We start from the raw sequence: 24,660 nt of genomic DNA on the forward strand, positions 1-24,660 counted from the left end.
TGCAATAGTATTTTGTCTAATACCCCTGGTGCAGGAAGGCTTTTGCACCAATGTTCAAACCTCAGGGTTTAGGGTTAGCCAGACACGAACCTTATAGACCAAAGCTCTCTGTGTGCTGAAGCAGTGCTGCAGGAAGAGGGCGCTCTGGTTTCCTGCCATACTGTGAAGGAGGACTCTCAGCACACCACTCAACACACTCTCCTTCAGCTCTGACATCACCACCGTCTGATGCGAACACACACACAAACACCTTTAATCTATGACACACAGTTGTAACGCATGGTATCTGTTGCAACTGCATTCAAACGTGAGCAACAGTGTCTCCTTTACTTTGACGATGATCTCCAGTGTGTCCAGGGCTATGAGAGCAGCTTCTGTTGCCAAGTTTCCATCCACTACCGACTCCTGCTCCATCTCTGCCTTGGTTCTGCGCAGAGACAGTGTTTACTGTAAGCTATTCATAGTGCCCATCTGACACACACACACACACACACACACACACACACACACAACTGCACATGTACCCTGTGATTATGTGCTTCATTAAGTCGACTGACAGTTACAGCAACGGCACTCAGATGTCCAATGAAGCTAATCAGCAATGGAAAGATATTCAAAAAGTGAGAGAAGGGGGAAAAAAGACACACTTATCCACTCTGTCTGCGTTCTGTCTCCAGTGAGTGACGTTTTTCCTCCAGCGGACATTCTCCTGACCTCCGTAAGGACTCCGCTCTGAGGAACGCACAGGACCAGTGATGAATGACAAATGTAATGCTTCAACATTTACTTGGGCACAAATACCACCGGAGCATCTGTCGTACCTCTGCAGCGGCGGACCATCTCCTGTCTTGCTCCGATGGTGCCGAGTATGGCCTCCTCCAGACGGGCCTTCATGTCCTGAGACTTCTTAAAGGTCAGACTGTTGATCCTCTCCAGGGTCTTCTTCCCCTGAGAAGAGGCACAGTAAACAGGACGATCAAAACATGTTAACATCCAACACACAAAAAATCTAGTCAAAATTCTGGTGAAATTTGTTTGTGTGAAATTTAAAGGGGTCATGTCATGTGTTTATCTAACATGTGACTTGTTTATCCTCTGTGGTCTGTTTACAACGATTTTGCACCAAAAATAGTTTTTCCTGATCATTTTCTATCTTTTTTTTAGCCCTTGGAATTAAACAGGACGTTCAGACAATTATAGTTTTAAACTGGTCCAGCCTTAATACCAGCATCTCTGTAAACCAAGTACATGGCATTCATAAAAAAAAATTATGAAAAAATACATGCAGAAAGGTGCCACTCACATAACTATCACAGTTCTGTCATGTGGGAACATCACATTTGCATTTTTAATGTATTCCCTCCAAAATATAAAACAAATATTTCAATAAAAATTTGAATTTTTATTTTGCACAATACTTTTTCAAATATATATTCTATTATTAGTAGAAATACTCCTCAGACTTTACATTTTAATTCAAATTTAAAATTCTCAGATTTTTCAGATAAAAAAAAAAAAACAACAAAAAAAAGAATTCTGGCTACGTAGCCAGAAACAGCACAATGTTTGATTGACTTATTCAAATTTGATTCTTACCGTTCCTTTGGTATTAAAGAAAAAAAACGTATCAATCCTACTTTGACTAGACGGGCCATGTTAATAAACACCAAATAGCCATTATTGAGACTAGGGATGTGCCTGAAGCTGAATACCTTATTTGGAAAGGCATTCTACGGAGCCCCTATAGGGACACAGTTAGGATTGCTGCCTTGAAACCTTCTGCCGAAACTAGACTCGTGTACGGCTGTTACCGGAAGCCAGTGATTATAGTTTATAAAGTTATAAATATGGATATCTTTCTTAAAAAACGCATTGCTTCACTTCAGAAGGCCATTATTACACCCCTGGATCCGTATGGAGTACTTTTATGATGGACGGATGCGCCTTTTTTGGGCGTCAGAATCTAAGGTACCATTAACTCCCATTATGAAGCTTGGAAGATCCAGGATATGTTTTAATATAACTTCGATTGTATTCCACTGAAAGAAGAAAGTAATATACACCTAGGATGGCTTGAGGGTGAGTAAATTATGGAATAATTTTCATTTTTGGGTGTATTAACCCTTTAAATATTATAAATGTATTCACATTCACTGACAAATCCATATTAACCCACTAACTTAAAAAGATGAGAGGGGAATGTGGATGTACCTTGTATTCGAAACAGGACAGACAGAGGTGAAGAAGATCAAGCAAGCGGTTGATTTGTGGCACAGACAGGTCTGACACCCATCGCTCCAACAGCCCTGCGTCTGCATTCTTCAACACCCACAGGAAACAAACCAGGAGTGTCTTGCTGCACTCCGCAGAGAGGGCGCTACACTGACGGCCCGCCTGACAGAGAAACAAACACACAAACACATTTACAATACACCAATACACTCACACAGAAAAACACAACAAAGCCGGGCTTGATCAGACATCACATCCGGCAGCCTGTTTGGGACAGGCATATACAGAGGATGTCCACTCCTTACACACCCATGTGTTTAATAAACACTCAGACACACATGACGCTCATTTTCTCAGCCATACTGCCATTAATATTCACTAATGGACAGGAAACAGTGTTGTACACCTTCAGGGGAAGGAGTATGTAATAATTCACCCTCTTGTGGAGGAGGGCGGTACTGTAGCAGACAGAATGAGCAGAAGTGTGTGTGTGTGTGTGTGTGTGTGTGTGTTAGTGAAGGGCTCCTCTAGTGGTGATATTAAGACACTGCAGCTATGACCTCATTCAGTTGAACTTGAGGGAAAATTCCAGAAGACCATGAACTATCACAAGTAATTCTATTTCTGTTGTTCGTCTTTTCTATTTATTCTACTAGAGCAGCAGCATGGGTAAAAGATGTGGACTCAAAAAAATAAACTGTGCATATGTGCATAAATATAGCTTATTTCTAAAAGGTATTTTCATATTTTTGGGATTTTTTGATTTATAAAAAAAGAAAAGAGGAGAGTGATGTGAAATTGGGGAATATGACCAGAACCAGGTGAACTGCTAAACCACAGTTCTGAAAAATACATTACTGTTCAAAATGTTAAGGGTCAGTAACATTTTTTTTAAAGACATTAACACTTCTATTCGGCAAGGACTCATTAAATTAGTCAAAAGTGACATTATTATGTTACAAAACATTTCTATTTCTATTATCAAAAAAAAAAAAAAAAAAATGCACAAAGATATCAAGCAGCATAACTGTTTTCAACATCAAAAGTGTTTCTTGTGCACCAAATCGTCATATTAGAATGATTTCTGAAGGATCATGTGACGCTGAAGACTGGAGTTATGATGCTGAAAATTCAGCTTTGATCACAGGAATAAATTACATTTCAAAATATTTCACTTCCAAAAGACATTACAAATTCTGAACAGTAGTGCATGTTCACAGTCTTCATTCATAATCATAACGTGACTTATTAATGGTGTTCAGCGAGCAGGTACTCACCACTGACGGCAGAGTGAAGGGGTTGGCCTTGGAATGGGGGAGGGGTGAGCCAGCTATCGCCATGGCAACAGACTGGCTGATGGTGCCGTTGTCTGGGTCGTTATCGTCGACGAGCGCCGAGGCGTGACGTACCCGCTGTGGGGACGTGTCTGGGACATACAAAGGTGGAGAGATACAGATCTTGGCTGAAATGGGACTTTTGTTCAGTTTTTAATGACTCTCCGGAGCTCTGACCTTTGGAAAACTATTCAAGTCATAAACAAAGTGTTCATATAAATAACCGAAGAAGAGATAAGCCGGCTGCTCTATTGTGGGCACTCGGCCCAAAGGGTCTCACTAACCGGTGAAGTCGTGGAGAAGGGGCAGCGTCTCCATGACGATGGGGATGAGTGGCAGGTAGAGCTGGGCGATGTGCGAGCGCACCTGGGGGTCTGTGTAGCGGGGGTCCGCATCGTGACTGCACAGCAGAGAGTGCAGGGCACTAATGGCCTTCTTGTGGAGGAAGAACACACTGAGAACGAGAGAGAGAGGTGTGAGCTGTGTGATTACAGTGTTAGAGAGTCCTGTTTATAAGAGTGTCTAAGGGAGAGTTCAGCCAAAAAAATTAAATCTGTCATCATTTACTCACCCTCAAGTTGTTCCAAACCTGAATGAGTTTATTTATGTTTTGAAAAATGTTGGTAACCAGACAGTTGACGGCATCCATTGACTTCCATTGCATGTTTTTTTATTATTATTATTATTATTATTCTATGGAAGTCAATGGGGTCCATCAACTGTTTGATTACCAACATTTTTCAAAACATCTTCTTTTGTGTTCAACAGAAGAAATAAACTCATTCAGGTTTGGAACAACTTGAGGGTGAGTAAATTATGACGATTTTTCACATAGCAAAACATGCTAATAACTGGATAAAATGTATTTGTTTCATTGCTTGTTCTTTGCTTCTTTTTTTCATGCATGCTTGACTGTTTACTTGAATAATTGACTTTGACAAAATTAAAGCAATAAAAGTCATCAGCATATTTCTTTGAAGGCTGGAATACACTACAAAGCTTTTAAATAAACAGATTTTTAAATACTAGGAATCACTTAAACAGCACTAAACAACTGAGGATCACACATAATAATCAGACTTTCAAATCATTCTGAATACAACAAACTGCAAAAACAGGCGCCTTGATGCTAAGAGATGGGTAACAAATGAAAACAAATCGCAGTGTCTGAAATCGCATACTGTCCCAATAGGTACTACATGTGAATTTTAACTTCGCGACATTCTATATAGTATGAATGTGTGTAGTATGAATGAAGATCAGACGAACTACATCCGCTATGTTGTTGCTATTGTCATGTGGCAAGCGTCAGTTGTGTTGATGGAATGACATTCAAAATTCTCTCCCGTGGCCTCATGGGAGAGTAAAGTGTCCATCGAGTGCGCACTTCAGGAAGTAGTAGGTCATCCGGGTACATCTTGCCTACTGTTTTTCGAACACTATGTATTCAGACATACAACTCTGTTGACATACTGTTTTTCGCATACAATAAGTATTTGATAAGTATAAATATAGGGAAGTATTCGATTTTGGACGCGAATTTGTTTTCTAAAATCGGCTCAAATTATCAAACATGTTTGATCTCCTCCGGCTAGATGGAACCATAATATGAAGGTGAAAAAATTCAAAGTCTGTGCCCATCATACACTGTGTGACTTTGCTATATCTGTCAACTCCGACATCAAAATGACGATGGCTGTGTCCGAAATCGCCGCCTATACCCTTAAAGGTGCTGTATGTAGTTTTCAGCGACCTCTAGCGGTGATGTTTCAGATTGCAACCAATAAGTTTACAAGCGCGTGCTCTTGCGCGTGCTCAAATTTATGAGCGAGCACTGTGGGTACCTTCAGACTGAGACGCAACACACTGGGGAAAGCATCACACAACATGCTGGAAACTCAGGTAAACTCCCACTGCAACGTTACAATAATAGGCTACTTTTATCAGCTTGACGTTGAACTAATGCTCCATGCTCGTACCATGATAAGTATGGAACCCTATCAACCGTGCCGAATTTTGCCACTGCAAGCACCACTTCACATTTTCTTCAGGAAATGTACATTCTAGGTTTGTAGATAAGGTTTCTCCATGATTCAAATGCCCTGCCGATGTTGAGCCGTGTTTTTTCACCCTAAGTTCATGCGATTCACGTCTGGCCTTACGAGCTTCAGCAGAAAAAACTTTCTTTTTTTTTTCTTTTTTTTTTAATATGTGGAGTTTGTGTTGGAGTCTGTGTTGTGCTGGGAGCAGGTCGTTTCTTAGTGTTATCAGATATGTCATAAGTTGCTTAAGTCATAAGTCCATATCATAATTTGCAGTGTCGTCGCTGTTGAGTGCAAAGTCAGGCTAGACGAGGCGAGAGGCTCGGGAGCGCGCGTGCAGGTCACGTCACTGGATTTCGCGGTAAATCCGACCCGGCACCTTCACATAAAAATAAGAATACTTGCTTTCCGAGCAAAACCCGCAAAGTGGATAATTTTAATGTGAGATTACAACCCCTTCACACACAGGCAATAAAAAAAGGATTCATTTAAGTAGAAAAGTTACATACAGCACCTTTAAATGGGGCACTATTTGAGGGGACAGACATTTGTAGAGGTGTCCGAAACCATAGTGGATGTTATCGAGTGCACTCATTCAATTCCATAACACACCGCAATATCGAGTGTACAACCGATGTATGCTCAACAGCTAGAGAATACCCATAATGCACAGAGTGCCGAATGAATTCCCGCGTCTGACCAGAAGATGGCGCCCGAAGATAAATCATTTCATCTTACTACTGGAGCTGCCAGTTTGTAAGCTTTTAAAAAAGTTTCAAATGATTATTAAACAGTGGCAGGCTGGCAGCCCTTCCGGAGCACTCAGTGTCTGAATTCACTCACTCGTCTTCATTCACTCCTTCAAGTGGACTATATTCGTGGAGTAATATAGGGAATAGTGAATGAGGGTATAGGGGGCGATTTCAGACACAGCCTATGACTTTCGACAACTAGCGTCGACTCCTCCAGTCTTCAAAGTGGGACAAAAGTCATGAAGTGTATTCCAGCCTTTAGCTATGGAATCGAAATTGGCATTGGGAATGTGAACTTTGAGTGAACCTGATTTTTTTTTAATTGTGACACTGTTACAACAAAAATGTGTTCATTTGTGCATATTATAAATTCAGCTCCATAACATAACAGTTCCAAATTTGATTGACCATGAGATGAAAATAATCAGCTATTGTCATGAAAATGTCTAAATGTGTATCCCTAGTAAAATACTTGTGTAGGAACGTTTCTCACCCCTCTCCGTCTGGCTCAAGGATGAGTGACAGTTCAGCCAACAGAAGGCCAGATAGAAAATGCTGCTGGCGGAACGGCACCGACAGTTCGAACATGCTGACCACACCCTGATCCTGAACATGACAGGAGAACGCAGAGCTCTACGAGAGAAGACACAGAAAATGTCATACTATAGTGAAGTGCACTTTATTTCCTAAGGGAACTCCTTTGAGTGTGTCCAGCTTGATATAATGTGGCAGACGGCAACATAACATCCATCATGAGAGGATTTATTCTCCACAGTGAGAAACACTTTACCACACAATTACAAACAAATCAGGAAACTCTACAGCACTGACACTAGAATTCTGAGGATTATGTGAATGTGGTCAGTTTATATACAGATTTGTAGAAGAAAGAGCACTCTCCCTAATCCACGCAAGAGAACATGAACGCCCAGCTCTCGAGAGTGGATTCAATTTTAGCCACATCCCACAAAACTGAACTTGTCAAGCTTGAGGAGTAAATCTGCCTGCAGGGTCTAATAACATCCCTCACACTTTATCAAGTATCATATCTTATAAACAGTCTGAGATGAAGAAATTAAAGGAATGTTCATGGAAAAAAAAATGCATTTGTGGCATAATCTGTTACCACTGAAAATGATTTCAGCTCATCTCTCTTCATAATTTTTGTTTATTAAAAAATCTAAATTGTGGTAGTACACAGTAAAGCACTTAAAATTTAAGTAAACATGGCACAAATGTTAAAACAGAAACATGAAGCCCATATTTTTGTTAAAAGTACTAAAATGTACACTACTGTTCAAAAGTTTGGGGTCAGTAAGATTTCTTTTTATCCTTTTTATTCAGCATGGCCATATTAAATTGAACAAACGTGACAGTACAGTCATTTATAATGTTACACTAAATCTATTTAAAATAAATACTGTTCCATTCATCAAAAAGTTTCACAATTTGAAGCAGCACAACAGTTTTCAACATTGATAATAATAATAAATGTTTCTTGAGCATCAAATCAGCATATTAAATGATTTCTGAAGGATCATGTGCTGAATTATTAATGCTGCTTAAAATTCAGCCTTACCATCACAGGAATAAATTAATAAATTCAAAATGTCACTATATTTGATCAAATGAAGCCTTGGTGAGCATAAGAGACTTCTAAACACATTTAAAAAAAAAATCTTACTGACCCCTTTTGAATGGTAGAGTATTACTATGAAGGAGGAGGAAAAAAAATAGTTACGTAATTTCCCTGTCTGATACACTTCCATGTATTGTGTGAATGTTACCAGGTTTTACAGGAGTTTTGTAGTCATGACATGAAAGACTGCATATAAATGGGTCTAAATAGAATCTGCACCGTACGCGGAAAAAGCCGCACATTTACGATAACAGCAATTGCTGTTTTGTTTTTTTTCCAACTGTGTTAGAGTGTGTGTGTACCTGAGAGGTAGTGGAGGATGTGGAGGGTGAGGGGGATGCGGGGGGACTGAGGGTGGCACAGGGCAGGTTCAGGGTGACGTAGTGCTCATGGCTGCAGACGATCCGAATGAAGTCCATCCTCAGCGCTGTCAGAGAGCTGGGGTTCTGCGCTGTGTGGAGCTTATTATTAATCTGCAGACACAAATGCACCAAACTGTTCTCTGAAATGTTCTAGGGCAAAATCATGAACAGCTGTGACACATTCTCATGTAGTGTTTTATGTCTTGTTCACCAAACCACCAGCAATCTATTTTAACCAGGTATTATGTGTGCTAGTATAAGGATTTAAATTAAAAGGCCCACTGAAGTGCCCTGAAAAGCGCAGTATTATTCAATGTTTTGATGTAATTTACACTGGAACAGGAAGACAGGGTGGGACATTTGAACAGCTCCTCCCCTTTTTTAAAATAGCCAATAGCGTTTCATTTATATCACAGCTCAACCAGGGCCGTCGAGCTCGGTAAAGCCGCAGTTTCATTCTAGTCTCTAACTGTTTCTCCTCCATGTCGCTTTAAAATATAGCGGTTTCATTACATAACTTCATTCACCCCAATGGAAAGCATATGTACACTGTCTGAATCGTTGCCCATCCCCTGTATAGTGCACTGTGCCATTCACCATGTAGAAAATAGTAAATGTGTGAACAAGTGACTGATTTTAGCCGCAGCTTCAGCGTCTATTTGGGGGCGGGACGCTTTAGATTCTAGAGAGAATTTGATTGGACAGAAATTCTGATGAGAAGCTGAAGTGCAGAGTGATGTCATCAAAATCATTGATCCAGTTGGCAGAAGAGAGAGTCTGTAAGTTTTGAATGCTTATATCTTCTAAATGCGAATTTTGCCATTGTTTTGGAGCACACTAGCTTATAGATAACAGTAAGACTAACATATTCATACTAACAGACAAAAAACGTCAATTTTGATTTCATTCTTTTAAGTCATTCTTTTCAGTGCAAATACAGCTTTTTATGTAAATAAGGCTTTTTATAAAGGAGTATTGTTCATAAAATTCAGCAATATTTGTCTAATCAAACTAACATTGTGCCACAGAAAGCAGGCAATAAACTGAGTTTTATTAAAAAAAACATTTTTTTCATAATATAGTGATCATGGCATAATGATGGGGAAGAGCATCATATCTAAGCATACATTCAGACTATGAGGTAGTCAGCATTTTAAAGTGCCCCTACTATGCTTTTTCGAATATTACCTTTCATGCAGTATGTAAAGGTGTAATAGCTGTTTATTAATGTAAAAGGTCTACAAAGTTCTACAGATCAAAGTGGGTGACAAATTAAGTTATTTTCTCCTAAAAAAAGAACTGATTCTGAACAGCCAATATGAGTCATCAGCAATTCCAGTCTCACTTCCTGTTACAAACTTAGGTAACAATGCAACAAATTTGCATAATGCCAGCATATGGTATGGCCTTCATTGGCTGCCCACGAAGAGCATCTACTTTGCGCCGCCCTCAAACACTGTAGTTGTAGCTGAGGCCTGGAAGAGTTTGGTTTGTGTTGTCAACATGTCGAGAAGACGCTGTTTTCTGTGCTGGAATCCACTTCGCATGCACTACCAAAGGATGAGGACTTGCGCTGGAATTGATACTGTAAAAGTGATGCCGTCATTACTGTTCGTAATTCACTATGTTTCAAGTGCTGAGGAAGCCTCCCGAGCTAAAATTCAGATGTGATAATAGGCTCTTTGTTTCTGACACGTGCTGAAAGCGGTAGACAAATCACAACAGACTGGGCCATCTGACCAATCAGAGCAGAGTAGGCTCACGGAGGGGTTTAGAGCGACTGAATCTTCGAACGAACCGTTTTCAGACTCTTTGAGAAATGAGGTGATGTGTATTATGAAAAAATTTAAGTGGTTTTTGACTTTGGATGCATGTAAATCTATTGTAGGAGACCTCCAAAACAAAATGAGGAACCTTCAAAATAACATAATAGGGGCACTTTAAAAGCTAATTCAGGTGCATCGACCATAATGGTGAAGCTACGTTGTAAACTACGCAAAGGATGCATGCTTGTGTGTCTGTGCAAGTACCTGTTTATAATATGAGCGGATAAGGTTGAAAATAAAGCCTCTGTCCATGAGAGACAGCAGGTCATTGAGGAAAAAGGCCAAGCTGCTGTTTAACCTCTCCACAAGCTCAACATCCTGAAACACACACGAATATTAGCTCAGACAGAGATAAGCAAGCATCCTGTTGATTCATAACAAAAGTAAACAGTCATAAAACAGAGTACAAACCATCATAAAGTCTCAAACCTCCTCTTATCTACATAAGGTCTGTGTTCCTCCAGCAGTAAAATGAGATCCGCTGCTCTTTTACCTTTTGATATCTGCTGGCTATGTCTGCGCTGATGGCACATACTAAAGCAGCAATGTCATCCACAAAGCGGTCTGGGAAGCGCTGGCGGCGGGGCATGTCCAGGCGTGAGGACAGGAACAGATGATGGGACATGCTCTTCACCTGTTATCACACATAGAAGAATGAGTGATAGCATTTTAAACTTTGATTCTGCTGTATAAGCAATCCAAACACTAGGTTTTTAAAAACCCACTGAAATAATTCAGTTGAAATAATTCACTGGAACTATAAAAGGGATAGTTTACCCCAAACAAATTATTCTGTCATTATTCATTTTTAAACAACATGATGGTGAGTAAATGACTAAGTATTCATTTTCGATTTAACTGCACTGACACTATCAGATGAGAACAAAATATGACATTAACTTGAATCACATTAACTTGGGAAAATCAACATTGTTATGGAACTGAACTTAATCAACTGAACTGACTCGAACTGAATGACGACACTGTTGTCTTCTGTAGAGCTGAATTGAACTTGTTTCAAAATTGAAGTTTGCAACATTAAACTTTGACATGAAATGGAAAAGCATTGAACTAAATTAGCAGAATAATGACAAGCTGTGTCTCGTTTCGAAGGCTGCGTTCTCCGGAAGTCGAATACGTCTTCAAGGTTGTCCAAAAGTAACCATTATAAAATGTACTGTTGTTTACCCTTGTGAAGTGTAAATTGTTGCAATTTCTTTATGACTTTGAAATATAATGGTTACTTTACTGAAATGAGGCAGCCTCAATGCCGACAAATGCGACCTCCGGAGGACGCAGCCTTCGGAATGAGACACAACTATTATCTTCTGTGGAGATGATGAAATTTGTTTTATAATTGACGAATTTTGCAACATTAACTGTCATTTTCCTGTTCACTGCTGTGAAGCTACTTTGAAATAATCTAAAGCACTATTTAAATAAACGTGACTTGACTTTAGTTATTGATGTAAATAATGTACAAGGTTGGAGGTTGACTGACCATGAGCTGGAAGAAAAACCAGGCCTGCTGCAGAGACGCCTCTCTCACGGTACTGGTGCTCACCACCCACTGGAGAGCTAACTCTTCATGAAGTAACTAAACGCAGAGAGCATTATTACAAAACATGACCCCATGAAGGTTTTCTGAACCACACACACACACAATAAAGGCAGGATCACAACATTGAGTACAAGATAAAGCGGCTCAATGAATGGGTGAGTATGTAAACGAACAACTGAAGGAATGAATAAACAGGAGAGTGCACGGGTGAGTAAATGAATATGTGCTCTACCTTCTTGGCGATCTGCCTGGAGGGAGGACAGAGAATGGAGGAAGTCTCGATGAAGGCAGACATGCGATTACAGGCACGCTCACTGGCCTGTAGACCAGTGGGTGAACAGAAGAATGGTGGTGGTGGTGATGAGGATAACAATGAAGATGATGATCAAGAATGGAAGACAGGAAGATACGAGAGAATGAGGGAAGAGAGATAAGAATGCCTGCTGGATGCACAAACCCAGATCATTTTACAAACTCAAAACCATCAAACTAAATTCATGCTATGTTATGGATAATGTACAGTCAGCCGGTCATTAATGCAAAATAAACCCTGACAGGGTGATTGAGGACTTGCACAATCCTGAAGGGTTTTATTTTATGGTTAACTGACTGATAACAAGTAGACTGGTGCATAGCTGTGTAATAAGCCAGATAGCATACAATTATATAAATAGATATTAAATATTGGTTGATAATTTGAAATTATTTTAATATGCGAGAAGAAAAAGATGGCAGAGTGCTACAAGAGACAAGAAACTATCATCATCCATGTAGCAAGCTGGTTTTCAAATACACAATTTTGTAATGGCATAAAACATTTGAACAAAACATCAGAATCAAGCACTCCATAATAAAAATAGTAATAAAAAAAAAAAAAATAACGTACGGGTGGATATGAGCATCTAGAAGAGATGCTTCAGTGTAGTAGTTAATTGCATTGGGTTACACTAAATATATATGTTGGTATCGTTGCTAACTAGACTTCTACCAAGGCAGGAGAAGCACAGCAGACAAAGGAAAGAGAGATGAGTTGATTGAAGAAGAGGAGGAGGCATGAACACACAACCTTCTAGACAAATGCTTACACACCCTCAGACACAGACACACATTTACAAAGACAGAGCCAAATGGACAGCAGCAGAGGAGCTGGCACAAGATTACGGAGTACGATTACAGAAGTAATACCAGAGTGAAGGCAATGAGAGAGTGCAGGATGATATGGGTGTAGTGCTGGAAGACTTGTTAGCATGTAAAAGTTGAGAATGAACAACAAGTAACAACAAGTTAAGTTAAGAGTTTGAGTTAGTAACAATGTTAATGTTAGGGTTAAGGGTTTGAGACAGCAACAAGTAATGATAGGGTTATGGGTTTGAGAGAGTAACAAATAATGATAGGGTTAATAGTTTTAGACAATAACAAGTAAGGTTAGGGTTAAGGGTTTGAGATAGCAAACAAGTAATGTTCGGTAAAGAGTTTGAGACAGTAACAAGTAATGTTAGGGTTAAAGGTTTGAGACTGTAAAAAGCTGTATTGAGACAGTAATAGGTCAAGTTAGGTTGTTGTTTTAAAGGGATACTCCACTTTAAATTGAAAATTCTGTCATCATATACTCACCCTCATGTTGTTTCAAACCTGTATGAATTTCTTTCTTCTGCTGAACAGAAAGGAAGATATTTAGAAGAATGTCAGTAACCAGACAGTTTCTGGTCTCATTGACTTCCATAGTAGGAAACAAAATATACTATGGCAGTCAATGAGACCAGACACTGTCTGGTTATTGACATTCTTCTAAATATCTTCCTTTCTGTTCAGCAGAAGAAAGAAATTCATACAGGTTTGAAACAACATGAGGGTGAGTATATGATGACAGAATTTTCATTTTAAAGTGGAGCATCCCTTTAAGAGAGTTAAAGGACATTTTAGGTTGTAGGGTTTGAGATGGTAATGATGAATAATGTTATATGGTTATATGTGAGGTTAAGTGATTTGAAGGGGTTACAGGTTATATTAGGGTGTATGGTTAGAGGCAGTAGGGAAGGACGTTAGGGTATAGGGTTTGATTGGCACCTGCTTGAGCTCACAGCTGGAGTTGGGGTTCCGACGGAGGACAGCCCTCGAGCCCCCTGGAGCGTAAGCAGAGTTTACCCAGGAATGCGAGCGGTCTATTCCCTGCTTATCCGCCGACGACACAAACACAAACCACAGTGCCACACAGGGGAGGCAGAACAGCCACATAGAGGCGTCACAGGGAGGGGACGAAGTGCAGGACCAGATTTAATTTAGAGGAGGGTGGGAAAAAGTCAGGGGGCACAGTGAAGGAGGGTACCACAGCAAAAAACATAGCACAATTATTAGCAGAGCGATCAACAGATGCCACAGTAAACATGTCACAGTCAATCTCTAAGCCTCTAGCTCCAGCACATGACAAAGAGTAGGGATGCAAATATTTAATGATTTTGATGAATCAATTAATCGATCAGTTATTTTCTCAATTAATTAAATAAAAAGGCAATTTCTTTTTACAAATTTTTAATGTTACAAGTATATGCTTATGACCCTTTTTCCACAGAAACAGATTTGTTTTATAAAGTGGTGACACTGATTAATTAATCAAATTTGTTGTTAAATATCTTTACTATTGATTTTTAGTGATTAGCTTGAATTTTTCCCAAAGATTGTAATCAAGAAAAGAGAAAAAAAAAACTCTCAGTTCTTTGTAGCTGCCATGTCAAGGTAGAAAAAACACAGGACAGAGCGGGGCAAACTGCAGTAACTTGAACAACCAATCAGAAGCCAGAGGAAGAGCCGCCTACCTTGCTGGCAATGATTCTCTGCACCTCCTCATCAGGGGTGGCTGGTGTGGAGGCCAGGTCGGGGTTCGAGTTACTAATGCTCTTGGAGCGGGACAGTAGCAGGCTGCTGGGTCTTGCCATCGCCCTAGAGAGCGTGGCATACTGGATGGGGAGCTCAAATGATGCGCCTCCCACTGAAAGAGGAAGAGCGACGCTCTCAATGAATTAACTGCTTTTAAGGTCAAATGACTGCGAGTATGATGCTATAGCTCATAGTTAAGCCCAACTTATACTTCTGCAACGAACTCACGGCGTAGCTACGTCGTAGGCTGTGTGTAACACGTGTACCCTTCGGCGTACCCTGACGTGCACCTCCCCAAAAATGTAACAACACGCTGATTCTACGTGGACGGAAGCGCTGTGATTGGTCTGCCAGAACCCCTCCCTCGGGTTTCACATGCTCCCTCTGCATGTGTAATTGCGCGTCAACACGGACAACGACGCAGAAGTATAAATGAAAACCAACGCGTAGTCTATAGCGTAGAGGCTCCGGCGTAGGTCCGACGCAGAAGTATAAATCAGCCTTTACTTACAATACATAAACAGTGAGCCCTAGAGAAATGAATCAGCATGTCTTAAAGGGATACTCCACTTTTTTCGGAAATATGCTCATTTTACATCTCCCCCAGAGTTAAACAGATGAGTTTTACCGTTTTAGAATCCATTCAGCCGAACTCCGGGTCTGACGGTACCACTTTTAGCATAGCTTAGCACAGATCATTGATTCTGATGAGTCCAGTAGCATTTCTTTCAAAATGACCAAAGAGTTTCAATATTTTTCCTATTTAAAACTTGACTCTTCTGTAGTTAAACCGTGTACTAAGATCGACGGAAAATGAAAAGTTGCGATTTTCTAAGCCTATATGGCTAGGAACTACTCTCATTCCGGCGTAATAATCAAGGAACTGTGCGGCCGTACCATGGGTGCAGCAGGCGTAGTGATATGACGCAGCGCCTGAAAATAGGTCTAATAGGTTAGACAAACTTAGTCCCGGCCACGTTGGAAGAAGTTACCGAGCTGGGGACTATTTTTAGGCGCTGCGTCATATCATTACGCCTGCTGCACCCATGGTACGGCCGCACAGTTCCTTGATTATTACGCCGGAATGAGAGTAGTTCCTAGCCATATAGGCTTAGAAAATCGCAACTTTTCATTTTCCGACGATCTTAGTACACGGTTTAACTACAGAAGAGTCAAGTTTTAAATAGGAAAAATATTGAAACTCTTTGGTCATTTTGAAAGAAATGCTACTGGACTCGTCTGAATCAATGATCTGTGCTAAGCTATGCTAAAAGTGGTACCGTCAGACCCGGAGTTCGGCTGAATGGATTCTAAAACGGTAAAACTCATCTGTTTAACTCTGGGGGAGTTGTAAAATGAGCATATTTCCGAAAAAAGTGGAGTACCCTTTAAAGGTTAGATATTTTTTACAGTTTTAGCCATGGTTCAATAACTTTTTCAAGACTTAAAAGTTCAGCCAAAATTAACAGTTGTTTGAAACCCACACTATTTCTTTCATGAAATATGTTTTGCATAACACATCTCTCAAATCTCACATGCGAACATGACATGTAAACCATTTTTGTGGCTTGCGAGCTGTATTTCCCACTCACCAGCAGGGGGAGATAAAGGCTCTGTTGTGGGCAGGTGGAAGCAGTAGTGGATGTAGGAGGACAGCAGATTGTTACGACCGTGATGGTCCTGGTTTCCCTCCAAGTTCTTATGGATCTGGTTTACCAGCAGGGCCATGGCTTCAAAGGCAGCGCGGCCAAGATTCACTGCATTTGGAGGAAGGAGAGGAAATGGATTACACAAGGAAACACCAAAATGTGTGTATAAAAAAGGTAATATTAGTAGTGACCGGATCCAGTGTTACTAACCGATCTGTCCGGCTATAACAGGAGGGTGTACAATTAGCAGTATGAGCTTGCTCATCAGTTGGTGCAGGAAGCGCACGCAAGTGTCCAGCAGCGCGCCCTTAAGAGCGGCCATGCTGGCCTTCAGCTCCGCCTCTATATTCGCCTCTGTGATTATAACATCCTTCAGCCGAAAAGGGAACGAGTATTCCTCCAGAACATACACAAGTGTGAAGAACTTATCCAGGTGTGGATCCTACATACAGAAGGTAAAATAAGCATGTTAATAGACTTACATTATATATGTGTGCAATGTTTTTTTTTCTTCTGATTTCTTTTCCTTTTTTTCATTACCTGTGTGTGAACTGAGGAGGCTGCGGTCACTTCTACATTAAAGACTCCTTTGTGGTTGTCCACCCATTTCATTCCTGGTAGCTGTACCTGAAACACACACAGGACACAACATATCCTCATCCTCACATTCTCATTCCTCCTCAGATTTTACAGAGTTATCTGTAAATTGGATAATTAGGTTGCATGATTATTTCTGTTGGTAAAACTTTGTTTGCCTAAAACGCTATGCCATAAATTACCCATTCACACTTATATTTGCTCAATCAATAAGGTCCCCACATCTTCATGACTTCTCTATCACTTTATCATGACTTTTCCAGTCTTTCAAAATGGATGAAAAACGATAAAATGATAAAAAATGATTTTTCATCATTTTATGAATTTTTACGACTTTTCCAAGCCTGGAAAGAACCGTTTTGAAAAATTCCCTCACATTTTGCAGGTGTTCCATTTGATTTTAACTAATAATAATTACAATTAATAAATAATTGTTATTATCTGTTATGTGGCTCCAAACTTGTATGACTTTTGTCACGTGGAACACAAAAGGACTGATTATTAAAAATGTCAGAGCTGCTCTTTTTCCATACATGAAAAATCATTATCATGATTGTCACCAAGGCTTATTCTTGGCTCATGAATATTATTCATTACATTATGTGAAGCTTGCCCAGTAGGCTTTACTAAATTGCTAAAAGGCAGACTCATGAATATTAATTAACACATTCGACTAGAAGCACCAGGAATGTTATGAAGCATCAACATGAGAAAATGTTTGAGTTGTTATTTGCAATATTACTTATTTGCAAAAAAAGGGGAAAAAAGGGCATTATTAGTGGCCACGCTCTGAAGGTGCATAGGCACCTAAAGTTATTATTATTATTATTATTATTTTCAATTTTAAGATGGACTTGGTGTAGGGGAGACCATGGGCTAAATTTCTTCAGTCAAAAATAAGCAAGAGTGATGACACATTGTACTTTGAGAAAACGATTTTGAGAAAAAAAATATTATTTTGATGTCCAATATTTTTCCACAGCTGTCTAGGGTATTGATGCCTTTGAATTAAATGAATACATATTTTATCTTGGTTGTTGGAAAGATGCTTACAGGGGTGATTGTAACAATGACTTCTTGTATTAAATTTGATATTATGTAAAATATTAGTCCAATAAATAACCATTTCTATTATCATTTTAAGTGATAGTTGCTTTTGGCACAGTTAAATATTTATAATAGCATTATTTGGAATATATCTAAATACAGTTCAAAAACTAGATTTGTGAGATTCAAAATAATAATCAATACTATTAAAAAATTATAATAATGGTAAGAATTACTTATTAATTTATATTAATTATTTATTATTAATTAATTGTGAAATTTTGTCTCTAGTGCTTTAAAAAAGGTCTTGAGAGACATCAATTTCCTTGAAAGTAGTAGTAGTCTGTGGCAGGTAGTAGTAGTCTGTGAATTATGAGAAATTAAGAAATCGGTCTGCCATCCTTCACTTCCACATTCATTCTCACATGCATAAACAAACACCCAGTGCAAGATAAATGTCTTACATCAGGAGTGAGGACTGAGTAGCTGGGGGGAGGTTTCTCCACAGAGACGGGCAGACTGAAGGATCCGGTGCGCAGGCGGCCGTGCTGCATGAGGGGGATCCACTGTGGGGAGCAAAATGAACTCTGATTAAACCCAAATTATTAACATTAGCATACTGTAGGTGGCCTACAAATCACATGACGCCGCAACTTGGGAAGGGTGCTACTGTGGTGACGTATAAGGATATGCTTCAGGGTCACACAGAGGGGAGCGTTTCATCAGGTAGCCTGGAGTGCTTCTCCAGCGCTGTGGGAGCGTGACTGTGAGGAGACGGAAGAGAGGAAGAGGAGAAGAGAGGGGGGTCCTTTTCTCACCGTGTAGCCCACGGGCGTCTCCAAGGGGGTGTTCTGCTTGGTTTGGCAGCTGATGTGATAGAAGGTGAAGAGCAGGTGGTGGTTGTCGGTGAGGTTGGCAGGAATCTTCATCTTTACCTCCTCGTAGAACTCCGGGGACCTGCAGAGATGGAGAGAGGAGACTGAAGTAGTGGTTCTCAACCAAGGAGCTGGGACACACTAGGGGGCCTCAGCAAACTAAACTGGGTCACCTAAAATTATCTAAATTAATATATTATTATCGGAATTAATAATAATAATAATAATAATAATAATTTTAATATATTTGATGTTATTAATATATTAAAACAAATCTAACTTCATTAAAATGCTAAAAACAAACAAAAACAACAACATACAAATCAAGAGTTAAATGTTTTTTTTAAATCGAGGAACAGTTTTTAAAACTTCTAGACTCACAAAATGAAAGCATTAAAAAAAAAAATCAAAAGTGACAGGAAAGACATTTATAATGTTACACTTAATTTTAAGGTGACGGTTACATTGTACTAACTCAAATAAGTACTGAGAAATATGAATTAACTACATGTACTTACAATAGAGTGACGATTAAGTTTAGGGTTAGTTGCTTGTAATTATGCATAATTTACTGTTATTACTATAGTAAGTACATGTAGAAATGCGTAACTACGTCACCTTAAAATAAAGTGTTACCTACAAAAATGTCTATTTCAAATAAATGCAGTAATTTCAATTTGCTATTCATCAAAGAATCCTGGGGAACAATATTAAGCAGCGCAACTGTTTTCAAAATTGCTAATAATAAGAAATGTTTCTTGGGCAGCAAATTAGCATATTCAAATGATTTCAGAAGGATCATGTGACACTGAAGACTTGAGTAATGATGTGGAAAATTCAGCTTTGATCACAGGAATAAATTACATTTTAAAATATATTAAAAGAGAAAACAGTTATTTTAAATAATACTTCACTATTTTTTACTGTATGTGTGTATGTATGTATGTATATATATATATATATATATATATATATATATATATATATATATATATATATATATATATATATATGTATATGTATATATATATATATGGAGGCTGCTGGAGGCCTTTGAGTCAAAAATTAACCACTGTTGTAAGTAAATGAAATGCAATTCTGGACATAAAAAGTGATGATTCTGTAATGAATAGTGAATGAGACATGGGTTCGTACTTGTTATGGTAGATTACTGGGGTGTACGCCTCCTTGTAAAACTCTGCACAGCTTGACTTTCCAAAGATGACCTGTTCAGCGGGTGGAAATCACATTACATTGGTGAATCACAGCTCAACGGCTCCACTAGATGTCACTGGGGTGTTTCATTTCAGCCATGATGTTGCTAATTATCACAAAGTGAATTTAGCCTCTAATGTACCTGCACTGCACTGGCCTCACACTGAGCTTTAAATAAATTACGGATGTTTCAGAGTGAGCAACTGGTGTGCGAATGCAGCACTAACACTATTAGGGAGTTTCTAAAATCCTTGATTAGATTAACCCAATGTAAAAGGTCCTGTGTCTGCGAGTTCACTGAAATCTCCAAAATTTCCCAGAGCGCTTCTTAATCCATCTGGAGAATTGGTTGGAGTGACTAATGTAACCTGTGTGTTTAGTTGGAGCTAAAATACCGTGATGTGGATCGATGTGTTTTAAGGAGGCGCTGTCATATTCTTGGCACAGATCTGGAGAGCTTTTATGTGCACAATTAGGTTTATCCGAGCGATGAGATCATCGTATCAGATGTACTTGCATAATTCCAAATGTTTTTTGTCTTTCCATGAGAATATGCTTTGACAGTGTGACTAGAGCCGTGAGGGAGTACAGGGTGTGGGTGTGATCGGTGACTCACAGGCATGGCCTGGCTGGGATCTTCTCCTGCCATGAACTGCACCTTCACTGCAATGTTCCTCACTGAACCCTGCCGGCTATTGAAGTTGACAGTCTGAGGGTAAATGTACAACAGGTTCCTGAGGGGGAGAGAGATGGAAATACATTAAATAATTAACCCTTTTAAATCAAACCAGCAATGGTTTATGAGAGGCCTGTAGATGACATAAAACTCAAAGTTCAGATCTATTATGCACACTCCCCATTAAAGTTTGCAAAGTCTATGAAACTTTTATACTTATTATAACTTTTATTTTCAGTTCACTTCTCCCACTTTCTCACTGGTTAGACACAGTTTGTTTCCTTGTTTTCAACACCAAAATGAAGGCCATGCTTGAGTGTGCACCACTAAGGACAATAGATTGAGTCACTAAAACGAGTTTCTCGAGAAAGGTGCTTCCTTGTCTGAAAGCAAATTTGGACTTCAGCAATGCAAGAGTCCTCAATTTGGCAACTGAAAAAGACACTGCATTGCCTTCCTTGAGCAGCACAACCACTTTCAACTATACTGAGATAAAGAGAAAGGTTTCTTGAGTACCAAACAAGGATATTAGAATGATCTGGGCACTGAAAATGAGGCTTTACAATCACTGTAAAACTTATTTATTAAACAGTCATTCAAACAGCAATGATTTTTTGCAACATTAATAATGTTCTATGATGTTAATTCCAAGAGAGTCATACATTTCTTTCAAAACCATGTCTTAGTGATTTCAAACTTTTGAACGGCAGAGTAAATGGTCAAGTTTACAGCTACTTTTGAAAATGGTAAAGATTACAACTACTAATATAGATGGTTACACCTAAAATACTAACGCCAACTACTGATTTAAATGTTTAGGTATCAATTCCTAATGCAAAGTTACTTAAGGTTAAGTGTTTCAGCTCATGTAAAAGGTCAAGTCTACAACTGCTATTTGCGGTTAAGTTTTAACTTCTAATGTAATGGTTAAACTTCATTTGCCACTACTACTATTATTAACGGTTATAATAGTATAGTTTCAACTACTAACGTAAGCAGTTACGTTTCAACTCTTAATGTAAACGTTCAAGTTTACAACTACTATATAAACAGATAGATTTCAAATTTTAATGTAAATGGTTCAACTTTAATTCCCAATGTAAACGGTCAAGTTTACAAATAAAAATTGTTAAGCTTACATTTTTATTGTAAATGGTCAAGTTTACAATTACTAATATAAATGGTTGTTTCAACTCCTAATGTAAACGGTAACGTTTACAACTACTCATATAAATGGTTAAGCTTCAATTCCTATTGTAAACGGTCAAAACTACTTATGTAAACAGTCAAGAGAAAAACATATGGAGAGAAAGATCAATGCTTCCATCTGTAACAAACATGTATTTGAATTATCTTCATTTGAAAGCTTTTCTCAGCAAATATTTTATATGAGATTAATTCTAATCAATGAATCAGCATTTCATGCAATTAATTCTAGTAATATTTTCTGACCACACTATTCTAAACAAGGGGAGCACTGTGACACTCTTTCATCTGCATGTTTTAGGAACAGGGACAGAAATAGACATGAAAGGCACTACAAATCACTTGACTTTACCCCAAATCAAACACTGAACATGTGGCAGCGGCATGAACATACTGAACCCCTACTGTATCTCTTCCTGTGACGCTAAATATGATCTTTCAATAAATAATGCAGCAATCGTTTACAATCTCTTTTTTATATAGTTCTAAAATGGCAGTGTGTGACAAAGGGTTCACTGGATGATCTGTGCACCTCTGAGGTTAAAGGAGAAGAGTGCATTGGCATACAGGCTGCAAAGCACGTCTCTGGTTAAATACCACTAAAAATATGTCTGGCCAACATAAGTCAAGGTCTCTCTGTCTCTCTCTCTCACACACACAGCTGTAAGCGCAGCTCTGATAGGCCTGTGTCTCAGCTGATTTCCCAATGTCCAACATGGTCACAGCTTATAAAAGCAGCACCATGTTGCAATGCATGCACATTAAAACAGCCTGTTTCCTTGCACCTGTGGCGGTCACAGTTTGTTTTTAAGGAGAGAACAGGATGCAGGCAGCTTTATGTGTGCTGTTTCTGACTCTGTGTGTGAACAGGGTCTCCTCATCGCCGTTGAAATCTTTCCAAATGGGGGGAAACCCGGCCTCCACGGATGACGTGAACATCCTTATGTATGGCGTGGTGCAGTTCAGCGAGTCCCTGCACCACATATACCAGAGCACAGAGGCCAGGTTGGCCCGCGTCATAAAAGCCATCAGCCGAACCGAGAGCGAGGTTAAGAGACTGGGGCACGACACGGAGGAGGCTGCTCAAACCGAGCGACAGATCAAAGAGAAACTTCAGCTCATTCAGGTAAGCCTATGAGTCACTTGATCAATGACATGCATTCATGACAGGCTGAAATACTAGCCAGGCTGTTCAATCGGGCATTTGGAAACTACTGCCCCAATTAACAGAAGTGCTAGTGTCCGTTCCAAAATGTACTAACAGCTTCGTCTATGAATATTAAGCAGAGGTGAGTGGGGTAAGCTGTGCCACTTTTCACTTAAGTTATCCTCTAGGCAAGGAGGAGTAAATGTAATTTGCCCAATTATATACATGTAATAGTATTAGTATTTCATTATATTTTCCATTTTATTTGATTCATTACTGAGATGTATATAATTTTTTTTGTTGAGCCACTGTCATAGTTTACCCCAAATTATCTGACACACTTTACCCCACAGCTACCATTCTGGCAAAACGGTTTCATTTCATTTTGGCTGATATTTATTAATGATATAATCTTTAATTATTGAATTGAGTAAATGAATTGAGTAAATATTAGAATTGTGTAAATTAAATTCACTAAATGAGGGAAAATGGGACGTACACTATATTAAAGTATATTACTTGTACATTGGAATAACAATGCTGTAGATATCAGCATTGGCCAATGACAACAAATAATGATTTCAACTTAAGTCTCAGCTAATGTGCAGACATCTGTTGGTCCAAATGGAGTTGGGTCAGTGTGCTCAACAAGCTGGTCTGTTTGCAGGCTCAGATGAAAGCACTGCAGATTCAGGTCCAAGAGAACAGAGGAACAGTCACCAGGGTGGAGCTGGAGGAGGGAGAGCTAAAGAAAAAACTAACCAGCCTGGAGGAAAACCTAAACAACGCCGTCCCAGACAAGATCAAGGTAGCTAAGATGCAAAGCTGCCTTTCAATTAACACACTTACAGTTTCATCTGTAAATACCCAACCATATCCTTCTGACAGGGCACAACACTTAAAAACATCCCTATCCTGAAGGATCTGATGAAGTGGACCCAAGAACAGAAACTGAAATTGGAGAATCAAAACCAGCAGCTGGCTGATTTACAGAAACACGTAAGCCTGAGTGCTGACTTACTAGTAAACATGTGATCATCAGTAGATCATCGGCTCATGTCAGTACTTGCTTCTCATTTCAGAATATGGTGTAACCGCTAATATCACCTACGAGGAGGAACTGCAATCCTCATCAACACTCCATTCATGGCACGGCAAACGGATCTCACCAATTACATGTTCATTAATGACACAGATGTCCACTTTGCCAATCACTTTATACGCACTTTGGGCCTCAGGAAACACGAGCAGAGCGAATTTCTATGTAAAATATTTGTATGCAATTCCTAACCACAGAAACAAATATTTTACTATTTTCTTAATGTTATAATATGGATAATATGTTTATAATAGCACAAAACATAATTATCATAATATATATCTGTATATGTATTTGTGTTTTGTAACTTATTTAATAAAAGTATAATGAGTGATGTGGTGTCAATGAGATGAAAAAAATACACAATGTTTCAACACAAACATGAATGAGATTTGTGAACTCTGGCAGAGGGGAGGATGATCAATGGATAATAGCTTAGATCTATGTCTTTTAGTCACACAAGAGTTTCTCACCAAAGACTTTAGATATACAAAGACGTGCACTCATATTACTATAAATGGGAGAAA

The 24,660-nt window shown here is 39.1% G+C and overlaps 3 protein-coding genes across 6 annotated transcripts in view; 1 reads left to right on the top strand and 2 right to left on the bottom strand.

Moving 5' to 3' along the window:
• The window catches only part of LOC311304609 (vascular cell adhesion protein 1), a 660,847-nt gene that overhangs the window by 424,205 nt on the left and 211,982 nt on the right, over nucleotides 1–24,660 (bottom strand). The gene's annotated exons all lie outside the window — the stretch shown is intronic.
• The window catches only part of dock6 (dedicator of cytokinesis 6), a 53,342-nt gene that overhangs the window by 12,396 nt on the left and 16,286 nt on the right, over nucleotides 1–24,660 (bottom strand). Inside the window, exons 15-36 of one of the 3 annotated variants that reach the window (XM_084418943.1) lie at nucleotides 20,622–20,739; nucleotides 19,946–20,016; nucleotides 18,734–18,872; nucleotides 18,380–18,481; nucleotides 16,812–16,898; nucleotides 16,482–16,713; nucleotides 16,215–16,379; nucleotides 14,562–14,734; nucleotides 13,816–13,917; nucleotides 11,981–12,067; nucleotides 11,689–11,784; nucleotides 10,681–10,821; nucleotides 10,392–10,505; nucleotides 8,302–8,472; nucleotides 6,854–6,993; nucleotides 3,851–4,020; nucleotides 3,510–3,658; nucleotides 2,212–2,394; nucleotides 822–948; nucleotides 648–732; nucleotides 331–427; nucleotides 91–225 (exon numbers count right to left, since the gene is read on the bottom strand). In XM_084418943.1, the coding sequence (XP_084275069.1) occupies nucleotides 91–225; nucleotides 331–427; nucleotides 648–732; nucleotides 822–948; nucleotides 2,212–2,394; nucleotides 3,510–3,658; nucleotides 3,851–4,020; nucleotides 6,854–6,993; nucleotides 8,302–8,472; nucleotides 10,392–10,505; nucleotides 10,681–10,821; nucleotides 11,689–11,784; nucleotides 11,981–12,067; nucleotides 13,816–13,917; nucleotides 14,562–14,734; nucleotides 16,215–16,379; nucleotides 16,482–16,713; nucleotides 16,812–16,898; nucleotides 18,380–18,481; nucleotides 18,734–18,872; nucleotides 19,946–20,016; nucleotides 20,622–20,739 (2,884 nt within the window). The remainder of the gene's footprint in view (nucleotides 1–90; nucleotides 226–330; nucleotides 428–647; nucleotides 733–821; nucleotides 949–2,211; nucleotides 2,395–3,509; nucleotides 3,659–3,850; nucleotides 4,021–6,853; nucleotides 6,994–8,301; nucleotides 8,473–10,391; nucleotides 10,506–10,680; nucleotides 10,822–11,688; nucleotides 11,785–11,980; nucleotides 12,068–13,815; nucleotides 13,918–14,561; nucleotides 14,735–16,214; nucleotides 16,380–16,481; nucleotides 16,714–16,811; nucleotides 16,899–18,379; nucleotides 18,482–18,733; nucleotides 18,873–19,945; nucleotides 20,017–20,621; nucleotides 20,740–24,660) is intronic. The other 2 variants (XM_084418942.1, XM_084418941.1) reach the window with 2 other exon arrangements.
• On the top strand, nucleotides 16,659–24,262 carry angptl8 (angiopoietin like 8). Of its 2 annotated transcripts, XM_084418977.1 has the most exons (5): nucleotides 16,659–16,726; nucleotides 22,758–23,013; nucleotides 23,702–23,842; nucleotides 23,923–24,033; nucleotides 24,117–24,262. In XM_084418977.1, the coding sequence occupies exons 2-5, from the start codon at nucleotides 22,789–22,791 to the stop codon at nucleotides 24,126–24,128; spliced, it is 489 nt and encodes a 162-aa protein (XP_084275103.1). In that variant the 5' UTR covers nucleotides 16,659–16,726; nucleotides 22,758–22,788; the 3' UTR covers nucleotides 24,129–24,262. The 2 variants fall into 2 exon arrangements, with proteins under 2 accessions (XP_084275103.1, XP_084275102.1); XM_084418976.1 differs by lacking the exon at nucleotides 16,659–16,726 and having other exon boundaries at nucleotides 22,644–23,013.

The sequence above is a fragment of the Rutilus rutilus genome (genome assembly GCF_951802725.1).
Source record: "Rutilus rutilus genome assembly, chromosome: 1".
In the NCBI taxonomy this organism is placed as follows: Eukaryota; Metazoa; Chordata; class Actinopteri; order Cypriniformes; family Leuciscidae; genus Rutilus; species Rutilus rutilus.

Coding starts and splice junctions, on each gene's coding strand:
- angptl8 (XM_084418976.1), top strand. CDS start 22,711: ATGCAGGCAGCTTTATGTGTGCTGTTTCTGACTCTGTGTGTGAACAGG. Junction 23,014..23,701: donor AGAAACTTCAGCTCATTCAG/GTAAGCCTATGA, acceptor GTCTGTTTGCAG/GCTCAGATGAAAGCACTGCA. Junction 23,843..23,922: donor CCGTCCCAGACAAGATCAAG/GTAGCTAAGATG, acceptor TCCTTCTGACAG/GGCACAACACTTAAAAACAT.